General features: G+C 39.5%; 1 protein-coding gene across 1 annotated transcript; it reads right to left on the minus strand.

Annotated features, from left to right (window-relative positions):
• Window positions 1-3,745: 3,745 nt before the first annotated feature.
• Window positions 3,746-11,119, minus strand: LOC150082515 (ciliary microtubule inner protein 1-like). Its single transcript, XM_090377816.1, has 3 exons — window positions 10,974-11,119; window positions 8,095-8,176; window positions 3,746-4,000 (listed from the first exon to the last, which is right to left on the minus strand). Exons 1-3 carry the CDS (start codon window positions 11,117-11,119, stop codon window positions 3,746-3,748), a joined length of 483 nt encoding a protein of 160 aa, XP_090233942.1.
• Between the last annotated feature and the right edge of the window lie 8,985 nt (window positions 11,120-20,104).

Below are 20,104 nucleotides of genomic sequence, written 5' to 3' on the forward strand. Positions count from 1 at the left end.
TCATGAGGATATGTTCGCAACGTTATGAGAGGATGCCTTTTCTATTCCATGCTTAAAAAGTGGGCAGCAGAATTTAAACGAGAGCCTAGAAGACTACCCACGCTATGGAAGACCTGCAACGTCCATTTCAGAAGTTATTCACAGCGTGCATGATCTAGTGATCACCGAGTGACAGTTCGGTGCACTGCCAGCGTCTTGGGCATCTCATCTGAACATGTCTATCTCATAATAATGGAGATCCTCGCTATGAAAAAGATTACAGGACGATAGGTCCCAAGCAGATCCAGCAAATTTCTTTGCAAGGTTTGTGGCCATTTATGAGACGTGGGTCCATCACTTTCAGCCAGAGACAAAGGAGCAGTCCAAACAGTGGAAACAGTTCTTTTACCACCCTTCAGAGAAAGCAGCCCAGTCGATTTCTCTTGCTGGCAACGGTGATGGCATCGATTTTTTGGAATGACGATGGAGTGTTGCTAGTGGATAACCTCCAGAAAGGCCGGACCACAGTTACAGGGCATATTACGCAGACCGCCTGAGGCGTTTGCGTGAAAACATCAGACCAACGCCAAGGAAATCTCAACAAATGAGTCGTGTTCCATTTAAGGATAACACGCTTGCTCACTGCGTGAATGCGGCTCTTAAACCTTGGACCATTCCTCATTTCACCAAATCTAGCACCATCGGACTTTCACCTACTTTGTACTTTGAAAAAAAATACGTAGTTGGCATTCATTTCCCCAACGATAGTGACGTCATTACTGCAGTGGATAATCGTTTTCTCTTGGAGCTCTCCTGGAGCTCCAAGAGAAAACGTTTTTCGCAACTGCCGAAATCAACGCATTGCAGCATCGGTGACAAAAGTATATTGAGTCCAAAGGAGGACCACGTTGAAAAGTAAGGTGTTATCAGATTCCTCAAATTAATCCTTCATGCTGAGGCACGTACTTTTGAAACAGTCCTCAGCGTTTCCACAATTATAATAGCAAATATCCTAATGTTCGTTTGGGACTTTTCTTGCTGCATGCTTCTCGTACGTGGCAAAAATAGCATTTGAAAGCAGTTATCCATTTGGTATGTTTTTATTTAAAGATAAAGCTATTCAGGTTGCCACTGGTCACTCTTAAATGATAGGACACTTTAAAAATTAACTTGACGTGGTTAGACGATGGCTTAGTTCTGGATTTAAACACAGAACATTGAACATTGCAGAATGTTCAAAGTTCAAATTAGGAATTTGGACTTCACCATAGTGACTACTTCAGTATAACATAATGACACTGACGAAGAAATACAATAATGTCAAAGCTTTCTGAAGACCTGAAGGTGCAGAAAGGATGATTAACGAACCAGGCCAAGCTTCAAAATGAACAGGATCGATTACATACACTGCCTTACCATTAACATCCGGACACCCGACACCCCTCCATGGATGGGGAAACGGGTCCTATACATGCAACACGTCACAGAACCTGCTATAAATATACACATTGGGCTTCGAACAGACAATTGCAAAAGTGGGCATGCAAGTTCACACGTTTAACTGACTTCCAACATGGGATGATAGTAGGATGCCACATAAGCAAGCGTTCTGCATTAGACATCGCAGTCACTCTGGGGATCCCTAGGTCAATGGTTAGTGACATCATATGCAAATGGCAGAGGAATGGGACTGAATCGCCCAAAAAACCGCTTGGTAAACCCTGAAAACTAACAGAACGGGACAAGAGAATTCTGCGAAGGACTATGCGCCAAATCGTAATTTGCCATTATCTCAAGTCACACAAACCCTCGGTGAGAGCATTGGGACTAGTGTCAGCACTAGTACTATACGAAGGATACTCCATGATATGATTTACAATGGTCGTGCAGCTGTTTACAAGCCAGTGATCACCTCAACAAATGCTAAATGCCGATTAACATTGTGTAAGGAGAGCGAATCCTGGACTGTAGAGCGGTAGAAAACAGTCGTATGGACAGACGAGTCGAGGTTCGCACTCTACTAGTCTGATGGCCGTTCCTGCGTGTGGCGAATGCCAGGGGAACAGTTCCTTCCTGATTGTATCCTCCCAACAATGGTTTTTGGGGAGACTGTGTCATGGTATGGGGCTGCTTTTCATGGTTTAGCTTGGGCCCATTAGTCGTTATAAACAAAACCATGACGGATGTGCAATACGAGGACATCCTGGACAATTATACACTTCCAACATTATGCCAACATTATGCACTTCCAACATTATGCCGGGGAAAGCCCATATCTATATCAGAAAGACAACGAGCCATGCCGTACTGCTCGGGTTGTAACAGAGTGGTTTGAAGACGTGGGTGTGGAAAAGTTGCATTGGCCAGCCCAGAGAACTGATCTGAACCCTATCGAGGTGCATCTTTAGGATGTATTGGATCGTCGGGTACGTGCACGTCGAGATCGCCCAAAGAACAAGGCGAAACTGGTGGCGGCGTTGAAGGCCGAGTGGGGGAACATATCACCTGACATTTATAAAAGGCTTGTTGAGAGTATGCCGCGGAGATTGAGGCCATCATAAAAGCAAAAGGTTTCAGCACAATATTAAATGACACAATAAAGTTCTTTTTTTTTTTGTCTAAAGGCAGGTGTCCGAATATTAATGGGAGGGCAGTATATGTGGTCTGAGAAATGGCAATTAAAGTTTAATGCTTGCAAATTTTTTTGCAGCTGAAGAACAGAAATACAGGATTAACTTAAAAGCTGGGGGATAAAGGGGTTAAAAAATTTCCGGGCGAAAATGACTTGAGGTTTTTAATACAATCGAATATGATATACACCCATGTTATCTAAACGGGCGGCTAGGAAGGTACACGATATGCTGATGTCCACAAGTAGAACAGTGGTTATAATCGCCGCTCTCCTAGCCGAAGGTGGAAAAGTCCTGGGTTCGAATTACGTCAATGATGTCAGTAAAGTTTTATAATTTTTTATTCTTATTTTCGCAACATGCCCGAGTTAATCTATCTCCTGGATATTCGAGTTTTTCGTCCCCTAGACAAATGGACCAGAGACATATGCAAATTATAGACATAACACCCCTGAGCTTATGAGTGTCTTCCAAGGTAAAAATAATATGGTGTTTTCATCTATTCATTTTCAAGCTGTTGTAATAGACAGAATATAGTCTTCAAACAAGGTCTTAAGAAATTGAATTTTCTGGCTATTTTCTTCATTCTCAGAATATCTTCTCTGAGATTGAAGGATCACTCGGAAGTAGCTATCCTGCATTAGCATGATAATCGGTGTCCCATTGTAATATATAATTACAGTGCCTCAATGCACTTTTCATATTCTCGTCCCCACCACGTCATATTGGATACATAACAAGAATCTCTCACACTTTCTGACACTACATCGACTTTTTGATGTCAATACATTATCAAAGTTTTTAAATAAAATGTGGAAAACAAAGACGTATCCTAGAAGGGCCGAATCCACTTAAGAAAAGCGACAAATATCCATTACTAGTTTTAAACACCGAGCCCAAAAATGTGGCATGTTATTAATGTATGGCCTTGTACATAACGAATGTGGCGCGCATTCTAATTGCTAATCTCTGTTTATCTCTGCCAAAGTGACTTGTACCACCAAAAAGTGAATCTGACGAGGTGCCCAACTTTTTCTTTGGTTTCTTTTTTTGTTGCTGTCTTTTTCAAAGCTGAAACTTACGTCATTATTGCGGACCATAAATTGACTCTGAGATCTAAGCTTTCACTTTCTTAGCTATTTTTCTAAGTCTTCGTCTTCTTCAAAGTGTAATTTGTCTTCGAGCCGACATCGCGGTCTGGCATAATTACCGAAGCGTTCAAGTTGGCAGTCGGCCCTGCCAGAACGCCAACCAACCATAGCGGATGATGTGACGGGAACTGGAGGTGACGGAAGATGATCGAGCTTTGAGGGTGGGACGGTACGGGTGAAAATTGGAATGGGATTCTTTCTAATCTTCTCTTCATAGTCTTCGCGGCTGGTTTGGGCTAGCTGTTAAAAAGAAAAGAAATGATAGTAAAGTGTGCTTCGAAAGACAGCAGACAGTTTATCTATTAACACTACAAAATAACTGCTGTTGAAGCATTTAGTCATAAAACAGGGTGATAAATGATCCAAACTTGAGTTATTATTACTACAGATATCGTCTTGGGAAAGTAAAGACATTAACTGAACTCCCAGTTCTTTTGGGGGTCCTTCCATTTTGCTTTTTGTTGGAATTTGACCACACCTTAAACTTATCGAACTAGTTCTTATGCAGTTAATCTATCATCCTGACCCCTACCTAATAATGGTTTAATGCACTGTCTCAAAAATTGAGTTCCATGAAGTTTATGCAAAAACAAAAAAATGTCTAAAAGGTTTTCTATAGAGAAAATTACAATAATGGAGACTAAGCGGAAAATACTCTTTTTTTGGAACTTTGTTGGTTTGGGTCTGTTCTTCGTTTGGGGGTTGGGGGAATGAAACTATTTGACCAAGTTGCAAAGATGACTGACAGCAATCTTTGGTGCAAGTAGTTTTTTCAATTGTCGGCAAGAAAGTGCCGAAGGACTCCAGACTTGGTAAATTGACTAGTTGATTTAAAAATTACAAATAACAATAGAAACCAACTGAAAACCACTGAATATTCCGAATTCGATTCCTCATCAAAGTATTTTGAATTATAAATGATTTGTCTTTGTAGATTTGAAATTCGAGGGCTAAGTTATGATTACATGGTGATTCAAAATTCGCGCAACCGAAATGAAAGAGTTCATTTCTCCCATTTTGCTAACCATAAGTAATGCAGAACAGTGGGTGTTAAATTATACTTACACTTACACAAAGTGATCCATACCGGTTTGTTCGTGACATATCCATCATGATATATTTTCAATAGGCAAAGTCAAAACAGCAGGACATAGAGCAAAAAAATCTCATCTTTTCCATACCGGGATTTAAAACACCCGTTTCAGCAAGACGGGCCACTTGTTACATCCATCCGGTGAATATTTCGTTGTTGAAAACAAATTATAAGATGTCTAAAGTAAATTGTAAATACATATACAAAGCTTATTCAAAGCCGTTAGAGGTTATTCACCCCTGCACCTACCACAGATGATCTTGACCAGGGTCAGGATCATCTATAGTTAGGTGCAAGGTTGATAATAGTAATAAATAATAGGGAATTTCAATTTATCTGTAAGAAGAACAACTTCATGTACAAGAGTTTTGACCATGTAGCTTTTTCTCTGTTTATAACTGTACTTATCTCTCTATACATTAAAAAAAACTTTCTCCTAGTGATATTTATTTGAGCCAATGGGAGAAGAGGATAAATAATTACATTGTTGTTGCCCATTGAAAGATAACTGACTCTATAACTTTCAGAAACCTCTTGCACGTGCTTCTGCCTAAAACATGATCACGCCCGGCATCATTTGATGTTCCACTGTAATGTCAGCTGATGAAGGACCCGATATAGTTTGTATATTTTTAAATAGTTTAGTATTTTGTAAATATTTGTATAGTTTGTAAATATTTTAGTCCAGCTCTATTCCTCATGCATTATGGAACCCGAAGCAAAAGGCCTTTTCCTAAGTGACCTACGTAAAAGCAGGTAAATAATTACATAGTGATATTTATTCCACCTTGAAATGCCGCGTGGTGGGGTAACCAATGGGAGAAGAGGGATGCAGGTTACGTGGTACAAATGGACGGGGCAATTATGTCACTACAAATGCAAGGTAAATAATTACATAGGTCACTTCCTGATTAGATATTGATCAGTGCGTTTCGTCAGGTGTGTCTTTTATGTAGAAAAGAGCTTTGACTTACTCCGTCATGCCTCTACATTTTACGTAGAAAAGTGTGCTCGGGGATGAGCGAGCAGGGGCGCGAAGCCCCTTAGTTTTTATTATTATTATTTATTTTGTTTCTAAGCTGCGACATTTATGTTTAATATGATGCCTTGAAAATCTGTTTGAGTTATACCTACTGTTCTTGGATCTCTACTACAAATGTTTCGATATTTTCATTTTTATATAAAAAATTTAATACTAATCATAGTGCTGTATAGATTTTACTCCTTCCCCAAAAGGAGTAAATAATCGGGAACCAGTTAATGTATAATGAGAAGAGTTGCAAGCAGGGTGGGCTTTAAGGGCGATCGGGTATTATCACCATATATAGGGAACAGTTTGGGGGATGACTGTTTCACCTGATTAATATAATGTAAAATTTATGAGAAATCTAAAATGACACCCATAAATTTTTCTTTGATTATTACGTAATGTAATTTTTTTATTATATTATGTAACTGATGAAAGAAAGTTACAAGACTGTAAGATTCTGGGATGGTAGGCTATTGACAACTTAAAATCAGGCTCCCTAGAGTATCACAACTCTATTTTCCCCGGCATAGGAAATATCCTTTCTAAAGAGAGAAAAAAAAAAAAAAAAATCACCATTTCCTCCCTTCCCTGGAGATGGTTTCCACACTGACTGTTATGGCGCTTTCATGTGCCGCGAGATTAGAAAAACTCCACTGAATTCAGAAACGGGTATGGATATAGCACCTTTTTAACTCGAAGTGCAACTCCTCTGACTAAAGGTTGATAATCACTCCTCTGTAGAGTAGAACATCATCATCCATTAGAGGGAAGTGGGGAGCTTTATACCCTAAAAAATCGGACACCGGGCTCAAGATTTCGCCCAGATATATATATCATCATCTTCAGCCATTGTAAATCCACTGCAGGATGGCCTCCTCAACACGTTTCCAGTAACTGCAGTATTTTGTTTTCTGTTGCTATTGTACACCAGCAAATTTCACAATTTCATCGATCCACCTCATATTTGGTCTTTTTCTTGGTCGTTTAGATTCAATCAGTATTCATTCCAAAATTTGTTTGGTCCATCTATCGTCAGTTCTTGATATGGGATATTTCCATTTAAGCGCTTTGTTCTTTCAATTACCTTGGTTGGTTGGCGGATCCATGCATATGTTTTTCGATCTCTTGGTTATGTCCAAAGTTCGGCGCTCCATACTTCTCTGCGTGACCAGTTTTTGTAAAGTTTTGGCATTCAATGTCTGTTTCAGAAGATGTCATATGTTAGGACAAATTCAAATTATTTTATTAGAGACACCCAGAATTTATTCTATATATCCATTTATGTAATGTGGCTGTAAATTGCGTGTGTTCTCTGGTCGATTTGTCTGTTCTGCTGGACGAAAAACCCCCAGTTTCTAGGGGGGTGGGGGAACCTTGCTATCTACGCACGAGACCGATTAATTCAGCTACGGAGTGAAAAAAGCCCATTAAAGTTCCTCGCGTCATCGACGGGATTCGAATCCGGGCCATTTCCAGCCGGTGTGGGGAGGACGGTGACGATATCACTGTGCTACCGCGCAGACATATGTTAGGATAGGGAAGATACATTGATCAAAAACTTTTTCGTTTCAGACGTAGTGGCAAGCTTGTATTGAAGACTATAAGCTTTTCAAATGCTTGCCATCCATTTTATGTGAGTGGATTACTGTGATATATCTCACGGTAATCAAAGGGGCTTTTCTAATATTATTCCATGCAAAATGGTCACATCGGACTCCGAGTGATTGATGCCTTTTGGGGCTTACTTTATCTTCTACTTTAGAAGTCTTAACCAACAAGAGCCACATACACATTCGTATATAATTAGTACATAATGGAATATTATATAAATTCTTTGCTTTCATAGTATTGCCATGTTTAACCAGCAAGCATTAACAGTGAATCTCGAAAACACTTCTCTCACTTTTTGATACATTTTGACTGCAATATATACAGATGTATAGATGGAAAACAATACTTTGGTATATTTTAAGTAAAGCAGGACCACTATTACAGCTTTGTTTATCAGTATGCAACAAGCTTATTTTATTTTTTCAAAGCTTACTTTATATTTTTAAGCTTACTTTATATTTTTAAGCTTACTTAATTTTCAAAAGCTTGTTCAAGAGTTTTAAATAATCTAACTACATTAGGACTTGCATCTAGAATTCAACCTCTCTAGACTTGTAAGAAATGTATTGTTTTGAAAATTGTAAAATTTTCACAACTTACCACTTGCCATGGTAGAGTAACAAATCCCCAATTGTCTGCCCATGTCCTGGCAGCTTTTCGTTCATGAGCGATGTGACTTTTCCTGGAATATATGGAAAATTATTTGAGGGACACAGTCTTGGGCCATGTTTCTGAAATGATAATTTTAAAAGCTACAAAATTCAAATCCTATTAAAAAGGCCCTTGTTATTGGTCTTAGTTCGTAGATTTTCTTCGAAAACTTACAATCAGTTAACACTGACAGCTTAAAGGAGTATAAAAGGAATACTTCTAATCTGTCAAAAGTATTTATACTCCTTGTAATGGACCTATTGCAAAGGGACTCGATACTTCTACAGTGACGGACAAAAAAGCATCACATTAATAAAAGTAACATTTGTAGTGAAATGTATAAGATATTGTTTGATACAGTCATTTTGTTTGCCGAAAAGCAAATATATTGCGTCAGATAACGCTTCTATTGCATCAGACAGTAATGGAAAGGTAAAGTATCCTGCTTTTCGGAGGCATGTTCAATTCATGGCTCCATATGTTCACTTGACACCAAGAAAAAAAAAGTGTAGCTGTTGCTCTATCCCAGGAAGGGCTTTCTACGCGTGCTATCGCTGATAAAATAGGCTGTCACCAGTAAACAGTATCCCGGGTGCTGAAATTAAAGCGTGAAACCGGTGATGTGAAGAGAAGACCTGGATCAGGCCGTAAGAAAGTGACTACGCCTTCCCAAGATCGATATTTGAAACGGCTATGCCTTCGTAATCGCCATGCTAGTGCTCCTGATCTAAAACTGGACTTTGAGATGGCCTCTGGTGTTGAAACAAGTGCATGAACTATCAAAAGACGACTTTCGGAATGTGGTTTGCATGCCTATCGGCCCAAGAAGAAGCCTTTGTTGACCCAACAAATGAGGAAGAAGCGACTTGCTTGGTCTAAAACGCACCTTTCATGGACAAAAGAGCAATGGGATACCGTCATCTTTTCTGACGAATCGAAATTCAACGTTCAGGGCTCGAATGGGAAACGATATGTCAGAAGACGAAAATCGGAGGCATACCATCCTGACTGTAAAGTTCCCCGCCGGTCAAATGGCCTGGGGATGCATAACAAGCAAAGGGGTGGGGCGAATTAAGTTTATTAACGGAACAGTGAATGCAGAAACCTACACTGCTATCTTGGAGGAGTGCCTGAAACCCGTCATTAGGGATCACCACACAGACATCCAAAACTGCATTTTTCAACAGGACTCAGCGCCTTGCCACACAGCAATTACTGGTAAGTTTTATGCTATTTAGATTTAATGGTGAGTTTGTCTCACAAGGCTTGAAACATACTTACACCGTTTCCCTCGTTTTTCTCCCTTAAGATGCGGTCATACCTCAGAAATGCTGGCATTACAGTATTGGACTGGTCCGGCAACAGTCCAGATTTGAATGCTACTGAAAATTGCTGGTACATAATGTCGTCTAAAATTGCTCAGAAGAAGCCAACAAGTAAGCTTCAGCTGCAGGACAGCATTGTAAGAGTGTGGTACCACGAAATTGGACAACTGTATATCCAGAAGTTGATTAACTCTATGCCAGATCGTTGCAAGACTGTAATTGCAGCTCGAGGAGGAACAATAAAATATTGAGGACTTATTTTGCTGATTTACAGTACTATTATATATATAATACTATTACGTTAACATGTCATTTCAGTTTGGACACTAAATGCAATAAAATGTCATGATTGCCATTTGCATGATTTCTCATATTTCCATTAATTTAAACATTTTACCCTTTGGGAAGATATTTATGGCAGTTAGGTATATCAGGTGGAGGCTTTTTATTGGATTTCATTCACAGAGATATATATACCCAATCTAACAAACATTTCGACCATTTTGCAACCCACAATGCAGCGCAAAACATTATTTGCAACACACTAATCCGCTGATAAGCATAATTAATTTTCGTTTACTTCTTTTCACACTCATATAGAAATAGTAAGCATTTATTTTTATTTATTATTTTTATTTATTATTTGACAGTACATGCATATTAAGTGCTGTTCTGTTCTAAAATTTCAAAATGTTTGCCAACGCCATTAATTAACAGTCGAAGCCATTAAAAAAAACGAAACATCTGTGCCACAGTTTAAAATTAGCTGTACTTCTTTAATCTCATGATGATAAAATTCTTTAAAATTAATTTTAAAACTGAAAAATAAACGTAGCAATGCAAATGTTTTTTTTTTTTTTTGAAAGCGATGTTTGTAGTACAACTGATTAAAAATAAAATAAACAAATATGACAAAATCTAATATTGATTTTCTGTTTTAATAACTCCTCCCCCTCGCGGATGATCTGTGAAAGATATGCAATTGTCTTTCCCAGATCATCCACGAGGGGGAAGGAAAAATATACAACCTCATACGTTAATTACAGTTTAAATTTCTCGTCTGCTAATTTATACTTTTAATGTATTTCAAAGATCATCCGCAAGAGGTCGTAAAATTGCAAATTAGCATATGTGAATATAATAAATTTGACAGAAAAACCAGAGAAAAAATATCTGAAAGAAATCTCGATTTATTAACTCGAGATTTATATTCAAGAATTGTGTATTTTGTTGAATATTCAAATTTGTAGAGATGGAAATAGGGAGCGAAAATAGCTTTCGATATGAATAAAATTAAATAGTCTTATTATAATTTCCACCTTTTTTCCCCTCTTATTTAAAAGTGAAATCGCTATTAAAATTAATTTTAAACAGTCCTTTAAATAATTCATAAAATGAATAAATAAAAAAAAACAATTTAAATAATATCTAGATTTACTTTAAAATATTTATTTCTTTTGAATTTTAATCCTTTACTGCAAGTAATGACACTGCTCAACTTACCACACTTCATCTATAGCAACATAATTAATTCGGGGGACCTCTCTTCCAAAGGAGCTATCCTCGGCACTTTTCTTCTTCTTTTTAGGTACATCGACATGTTTCTTTGGTTGCCCTTTAGTCACGCGTGAACGATCTCTTCGCGACATGAAACAGTCATCAAACTATTTTAACTTAAACAACTAATTACTGAAAACAGTTTTGAAGAATTTTTAACGTTGGCTTCCTCGGTAGCTATGGCAACCAGACCGTGAATGCGTCAACATAACGCACAGCTGTTGCGAGCGCTCCCTTCAGGAATTGACGTGTTGCGATGAGCGTTTTTATAATCCTAGCTAAGAATATATACAGATCACAACGAAAAGTTATGGAAAGAGAATTTTAATTCTTCTTTCTGAAAGTGTTAAGTTGGATGAAACTCAAGATGGACTAATCCTAGGATTAATATTTACTCTTTCAGATCTGGAGAAGTTGCCCAACGTATTTTCCCAACATTCTCAAAATACGAATAATATTTGTCTTACTCGAAAACTCTCCAGTGTGGTACTTGGACGAAGTATATTATTCCATGGTAAGTAGCAAAAACGATTTGGATACCTTTTGAAAGGGCACCAATTTTTCTTAGTTACTTTTAAAATAAGTATTTTTAGAATGTTTTCGTTTCCTAAAATCATTTCTTCTGAGGTATTGTGTATGGCCAATTTAATCTATTATGTTTTTCTATTTAATATGAAGTACACACTTCTTCCTGAAACAACAGAATATGCTAGTGAATAAAACCATTTACGTCACTTTGCAGAGTGGTGGCAAGGACTGCCACATAATTTTTTAAACAAACCAGTTGAAAGGGGTTGTGGAAAACAGGGGGATATTTATGTGTCGTTGTGGCGGACCCCAAGATTTCCCCCATTAGCCGCTGTTGTACACCTTGTGAAGAAGCTTGCGCCAAAGCCGGCCATTTGTATGTAATGCGTTGAGTGTGTAAGTGTAATGATATGGTCTGTTGTGTTGTCAGACGGTACCTGGCTCTCTTAGCAGGTGAGAAGCAGCAACACGTGATCACCGCGTCCCACCCCCATCCCCGCCACGTGGAGGCGGCCAGGATCTACTATCGTCTTGCTGCATCTACCTAGGACAAGTCCCAGACACGTGCCAATAGAGAGAAGGAACAGAAGAGGTATTTAAGACAGGAGAAGTACGGGAAATGGTTCAAGGACGGAAAAGTATAATACAGTGGTGGGTCAACAGATGGATCCAGCAGAAAACAGAAGAAAATAGGATATAGTAAGAAAACAGTGCGGAAAACAAATAATACATATAAAATTAAATAGTGGCAATACGATTCTGTCCAGTACATATATAGCCCTCGTGGATAAACACACTTGGTAGAATCGCCATCCTTTCTGCACCGCGTGGAAAAGACCCGAGTTCGAATCCCGTCAATGACGCGAGGAATTTTTATGGGCCATTTTCACAACGTGGCTGAGTTTATCGGACGAGGGTAGTATCGGTTTTTTTTTTTTTTTTTTTTTTTATCCCAGTAATTCGAGTTTTTTCGTCCAACGAGCAGCAAATCAACCACAGAACAGATGCAATTTACATACATAATCACTGAAATTACAAACCTCCTACAGTACATACGTTTGCTGAGTTGGGGGGAACCCCGGAGCCGCATTACAATTAACACTATAGTACATACGTGCAACACAGGCACCTAGGCTGAGGCCGGATGAACAACACAACCCCACACTAATACTACACGAACATTCACTAACCTACATAAATCTGGCCTTTACAGAGTTTTATATTCATTGCATTGCCTGAAGCGGATGTTGGTGGGTAACCACCGGAGCCTCATTACAATGAACACTCTACACTACAGTAGACAGGTATAAAATCGATACGTGGATCAGACCACATCTAGGCTTGATAAAAGAATATGGGAATAGGGTCAAGTTGCTCCTTACTAGCCAGATGACGTGAACTCAATTCGTTTGATTGTGTGGTGGTGTCTATGGGAGCATCGCGGGTGGAGAGAAAAATTGTCATATTAAAATTACCCGAGTACAACCTCATCCACCCCTGTGTTCTCTTGTTGGTTTGCCTATTTTGCTGGGCAAAAATCTCCAGTTTTTGGCAGGGAGGGAAACGTTGCTATCGATTGACTATTGAAAGATTTTTAGGCATAACAGTGACTTAGGCCATATTGCGCCGTATATAATATATTTGTAAATTACGTCTGTTCTGTGGTCGATTTTCTCCTGATTTCCATAGCCTGAGCCCAACTAACTGGCCATGTTGTGAAAAAGCCCTTAAATTACACTCGTCATCATCGACGGATTCGAAATGTGGTCTTTCTCACCGGATGTGGAGAGGCGGCGATTATACCAACTGTGCTATCCTCGCACCTTTGATTAGCCTTTTTACATCTTGTGTGGAAAGGATGGTGATTGCAACCACTTTGGTTCGGTGGATTTGCCAGATTTTTTTGGCTAGGAGCTTTACTCAATAAGTTGAATCAATGTCCGCGAGGATCATCAAAGATGAAAAATAGGTACTTTAAACGGAATTGGCACAAGTGGATATGTTTAATGAAGCACTGGAGAGTCTGTGGATATTGCCTTCGCACATCTGCCCACAATTGGTGTGCAGATCGTTAAATTCAAGAATAATGTGGACACATCCTTTGTAGGCCTTGAAATCAAGTTGCTTCTTTGGTATCTAAATTATCGTCTGCGATAATTTGCTCTTTGAAGCAACGCTAAACTAATGAAGATTTCTGGTTATTGATAAATTTTGATACAGTTGAAAGCTGATTATCTGAAGCAACCACAAGGTGGCTCTAATGGTGTGAGATCAGATCTCTGTAGCAGCCATTGAAGAGTTACTTTTCATAAATCATTTTATCAAGTCGTTTGTAATATGGCGAGGGTGTGGGAAGAGGGATTATTTTGTATAATTAATTGAGAACTGGAAGTATTACATTTCAAAAATGTTCATTAACGGTTCATTTACTGTTTCAATTTTTAAGCAAGGGCATGGCAAGTTATTATTATTGGGATTAACGACCCCCCAAGGTTCGCTCATAACCTTAAGTATCTGTAAAAGTATACGTTTCAAGCCTATTTGCATGTTGTACATAGATAAAAATTTGAGTAAGTATTTATGTAGAGGGCGCTATAGTAGTGCATTTAAATTAATTTTGAAGAATTAGCAATAATCAACTATTTCTATAATGAATTCGATTATGAAAATCCAATCGATTACTTCGCTCGACTGATATAATCGAATTATTTCACTCGATTATGGAAATTTGATCATCTCATTCGATACATATAATCGAATTATTTTATTCGATTAATAAAATCACTCGATTACTAATCATTCGATTATTCCCATCACTCATTTCTTATACGGAAGGTAATATTTAGTATTTATATCGGGTAGCAGATCCGAACTGGTTTATCGATTTGCCATATAGTGCTGCCATCTGGTATTCGTAGGGAAAAAAATTCAATTTTTTTCCCCTAAATGAGAATTTGGTAAGCAGCTCTTCCAAAGAATCTACACTGGTGTACAAAAATAACCGATAAATTAATATTTTATTATTATTTGCGCAATAAATATATAAAAATTATGGAATGTATGGAGAAATATGCATGCGAGTCATGCATATTTGCATAAAAGAGCTTTCGAACGCATAAAGTTTTTATTCACTCTTTATTCCATCTTTGAAATGGCAAACTGCCAACTTTATCCATAAAGACAACAATTTTGTGCTTGCTACAAGGTGGTGGAAAGCAGTGGTGCACCCAAAACGTTTTGTGTGTGGGGTGGAAGGAGCTCATATGTTCCAGAAAGGTACAAAGGTTGAAAATAAGTGGATCAACACTTGGGGACGTTTGTCCCTTCACTATAGAAACTATAAAAATTGCTTCTGTAATCGTGAAAGAAGATCTCTGTGAAAAACAGTACTAGTGTAAAAGGGACAGATATGTGGGCGGTGTAGATTTGTGTGTATTCTGTTGTTTTGACCACATGGCTACCCAGAATCATCAGTCACCTGGAGAGATGATTGTGGGTATTCATCCACACCACGGAAAAGTGGGACAGCCCCAATAGAATTCATACTATCTCAATTTGAGACTATGACTTGATGTCTAAAAGGTGGGCCAAATTCCGGTGTAGGCGCACTCCAGAGGAGTAAAAAAATAATAATAATAATAATATAGCCAATCTTTAGATGTTACTTCTTCACACTCTAAGCATCTGTCGACTGTTTGTAAACACTGCAAAAAGCAAAATCCTGCAATTTTTGGAACACCATACTGTTAGAAAGGAGATCTTCTTCCTTCTTTAATATAGTACTGTACAGTACACTGAAAGAACAGAATTCATCGGATACTTGGTTCCTGGGCAACGCGACGCTGTCACCCCTCTCACTAGTGGACGAACCCACCACTTGACAGGTATATAGTTCACTGCATTCATGTAGACGGTATTTCGATGGCAGTATGGATAAACGTCGTCAGTTAACCGACTTTGAAAGAGGGATGATCGTGGGTGCTCGACGCATGGGTCACTCTATCACGGTGTGGTACAGAAATTGCACTATCCCTATCCCCGTTCGACAGTATCAAGAGTGTATCGGGGATACGCGATTTCCTGAATAACATCTCATCGTGGACAGCGCTGTGGGCGGAGAAATGTTGTGGATGAACATGGCCGTCGACGCCTGTCTCTCGTTGTTTTAGCCAACCGGAGAGCGGCAGTGGCACAAATTACCGCCCACTTCAACGAGGGAGGTGCCAGAAATATCTCCACCGAGACCATCAGGCGATCATTAGCCGCAAGAGGTTATGGGAGCCGCCGACCCACCAGAGTTCCATTGCTAACACAACCACACGGGACTCTATGACTCAAGCGGGCGAAAGGACATCGGCACTGGACCTTGGATGATTGGAGACGGGTATCCAATGGTCCGATGAGTCCCGTTTACAGTTATTTCGAGTGGACGGGAGGGTGCGTATCTGGCGGAAACCGCAAGAAGCTATGCACCCGTCATGTCAACAAGGACTGTTCGGGCAGGTGGACGGTTGGTAATGGGCTGGGGCGTGTTCAACTGGAACACGTTGGGACCTGTGGTATGTCTAGACGCATCTCTGAGCGGTTCAGGTTACATGTCCATCCTAGCAGACCATCTGCATCCCTTCATGGTCATCGTGCACCCACAGGGCAATGGACTCTTCCAGCAGGACAATGTGCCTCTCCACAGAGCCGTGGTGACTAGATCATGATTCGAAGAGCATTCTGCAGATTTTACCACCATGGAATTGCCTCCCCGTTCTCATTAACCCTGTGAAGCATCTTTGGGATTCTGTGGAAAGGTTTGTTCAAGCTTTGGATCCTCCACGCAGGAATGCAATAGAATTATGGACAGCAGTGCAGCAAGCGTGGATGGAAATATCTGTGAAGCGCTTTTGTGAACTAGTGGACTCAATGCCACGCTCTGTGACTGCCCTTATACGGGCGGAAGGTTTGCCTACCCGTTACTAGGTAGGTATCCCATGATTTCTGTTCAGTCAGTGTATTAAATAAATAAATAAATTTTCTGTTTATACTCTGGGACGACCAAACAGTCAGAGGAGTTCACAAGATAGACAGAATACAAGAAACAGCACCGTATTCAGCAGTCACGGGCTTGAACCCCGGTCACTCAAGGCACGTGTACTTATGCACCCGCGCGCCTGACCACTAGGCTACGGCGGCCATTAAGCTTATTAGTATTAAAATGTCATAATGATGCGATCTAATCACTCTTCTTTAAAAGTTCTACATCTTTCTTTAGATGCAGCCTTCAAACCTGGATACAATATTCCAAGTGTAGTCGGACCACCGTCTTATGGATAATGAACTCTTTCCTTTTACTTGCAAAATTCCAATAATCCATAGATAGAACATCGGCCCCCCTCCAGCGGCCCTTCAACACCACATTTGATAGCATTAAACCTTTGAAGCCATTTTTCTGCCCACCTTGTAATCGGTTCAGATTGTTCTGATTGTTATCCCCCCCCTAACTTTTAAGTGGTCACCAAACTTTGACAGCTTCCTTTGTATTCCCTCTTCTAGATCATTTAGAAATCATTATCATCGCTCCAACTATTATGCTACTTGAGCTAAAGCTCATCCGCACATTGAGTCTCTTTAATTTCTTATTTTCTATCGAACACTTAAACACCCACGACCACTTAAACTAGTTAAGTATAGTGGGAAGTATTACCGCCCCTGCCCAGAGGAGGCGGTTCAACTAATATCTAAGTCTAAATTTCTAACTCACAACACAATTTCAAAATCAGTGCATAATTTCTTCAAGAATTAGGACCTTCCTTAAAAAACAAACTTTAAAACTCCACATAGATAAAACCATAAATATACGAAATATAAATAAAATGTAGTGCAAATAAAACTCTCTATTTACACATTTGCAAAAAGTGTTCCCTTTCTTCTCAGATAAACGGCACTTGAGAAGTCCAGAAAAAATCACAACAGAGGTCCTGCTCGTCCACGTCCTCAGCTCCTAGGCTAGTTAAAAAAAAAAATCGCCTAATATTATAAATGGTGCAATGCTTGTCTACTTGTCCGCAAACACTATTCCAGTTCTCTTCAACCCCTACCTCACTCAGTCTGCATTCAATCCATGTCTTGTTATTATCATTCAACTAAAGAACCTTTTGCATGGTCATCATCAAAGGCTAGAAAGCATACATGATTCGAGCCTTGTTAGAACAGTCCCTCCTTTGTTGCCAAATTTCCTCTATTTGTTCTTGAAACCTTTCCTTTCCATCTTTAAATCTTCGTTATATCATAAAATTGAGAAATATAAAAATAAGATGTGAGAACATTGTTCCCACGAGGCATACCAGGTGCATCTTCGGTCCACTCTGAAAAGTAATCCACTTATGACCGCAATTCGTTTCATCCCTAATCCACTGAAGGATCTCCCCTGCTATCCTGACCTTCTCTAATTTATACAACCTTATAAGAAGAACCGTATCAAAAAATTTACCGAAATCCAGATATATATATGGCAGAATTGATTCTCGAAACCACGATGAGACACATTAAGGGTATTAAGGGCAAATTACTGCTATGGATAAAGGGACAGCTGAGTTTTTGAAGACAGAGTTCTTAATGGACATTGTTCATCACGGAATAATGTTTTATCAGTGGAGTCCCACAGGGTTCAGTGCTGAGCCCATTGTTGTTTTCTGTATTTATTAATGATACTGATGAAGACATATCAGGCTTAATGACTAAGTTTGTAGATGATACGAAAGTTGGCAGGGTGGTTAATAATAGTAATGACGGTATGCTACTGCAACAGGAACTAGAAAAATTTGGCAGTTGGGCTGAGAAATGGCAATGGAGTTTTAATATTGACAAATGCAAAGTGCTTACGAAACAGTAACCCCAGATTAATATACCAACTGTGTGGTACTACACTCAGGGTAGTGTAAATTGAGAAAAACCTGGGGGTAAATGTGCAGTCAGTTATGAAGTTCTCCGAGCAGTGCAGACTGGCTGCCAGGACAGCTCATGACGTTTTGTCAATGATATACAGGAATTTTACTACCAGGGATAAGGAAGCGATTATTACATTGTATAAGGCAATGGTCAGCCAACATCTTGAGTACTGCATACAAGTCTAGAGGCCCCATTTTAGGAAGAAGATAGAGCTGCTGGAGCGGGTACAGAGAAGGGCAACGGGATTACTGACGGAAAAAAGGGATGCGGTTACCAAGAAAGGCTTGAGTTCTACAAACTGCGGTATCTGAAGACTAGACACCTGCGAGACGATCTGATTGAAGTGTTTATGGCTTTGAATTGATTGAGCAAACTCAATGCTGGTGGGATTCCTTCTGTTGCTCAGACTGAGCGCATGAGGGAGCATAAATTCACATCGAGGAAGGATGGTTACAGAATAGATATGCGAAAGCATGCCTCTAGCCAGTGGTGATTGCTAGAAAACTTCCGATGTTGTCGAAGTGGATAGCCTGAATAAATTCAAGGAAGAAATAAAACTGTTGGAGGGAATGGATAGGTCAAACTGGAAGTTTTTTTTTTTTTTTTTTTTTGCTGACGCTCTATAATCTTCCTTTTTCGTATTTGTCGCTACTACACTGCTTGATAAAATTAACAGAACAAAAGTTTTTCGTGAATATTTTATTGTTAACAGCGTTGTCGAAGGCAAATATTTGATATAATAGGCATCCTGGCATGTAAATTCCGAGTATCCAATAGAAATCGATCTATCACCTCATAGAGCCGCACATTATGCAAATTATTCATGCTTATAAATACACGGGTTGCGACCACATCACTTCATCCCTGTGTTTTGGCTTGGTCAGTGGAATAGCCACATCTCCAGTACTCAGGATGGCAAGTCACCATAGTTTTTTTGATTCTTTGTGGTGACGAGCCATTTGACAACTTTAAGCCGGCAGTCACAAGTGGAGGTGGCACTATGGAAGCAGTTTCAGGAGACCGAAACCATTACAAGAAGAGCTACCCACGGTCGCCCGAAAGCTACGTCAACCAAAATAGACTGCTGTCTACCTCTAACAGCAATATGGAACCCTACGATGTCCAGTCATCAACTGTCTCTTGATGTTGCTGCTGCCACAACAGGTGAAAACATTTCTAATCGTACTGTGTTAAGAAGGCTCAATTCAAGTGGAATCTACCCAAGGAAACCAGTGGTTTGTATCCCATTAACCTCAAACTACTGCAGAGCTCGTCGAAACTGGTGCCATGAATATGTGACTTGGAACCCTGACAAATGGGTAAGTTTCTGTTTTCTGATTAGTCCCGTTGTAACCTATAAACGGATTCAAGTCGTTATTTAATCTGGAGACGAGGAATGTGGTACCATCCCTCCATCAGAGAAAGGGACACTTACGATGGAGGCGGTGTTTTCGTGTGGGGTAAAATAATGATCAACAGCCGTCCATGGTTTTGATAGGAGTACCGTAACTGCGCAGAGGAACTGAAAAAACAAATCCTATGTGCGACTTTTTTAGGGGTACGGTTGGCCTAGATTTTCTTTTCATGCAGGACAGCGCCACTACACATAG

The sequence above is a fragment of the Mastigoproctus giganteus genome, chromosome 7, assembly GCF_048544385.1.
Source record: "Mastigoproctus giganteus isolate SK-2022 chromosome 7, ASM4854438v1, whole genome shotgun sequence".
Taxonomy (NCBI): Eukaryota; Metazoa; Arthropoda; class Arachnida; order Uropygi; family Thelyphonidae; genus Mastigoproctus; species Mastigoproctus giganteus.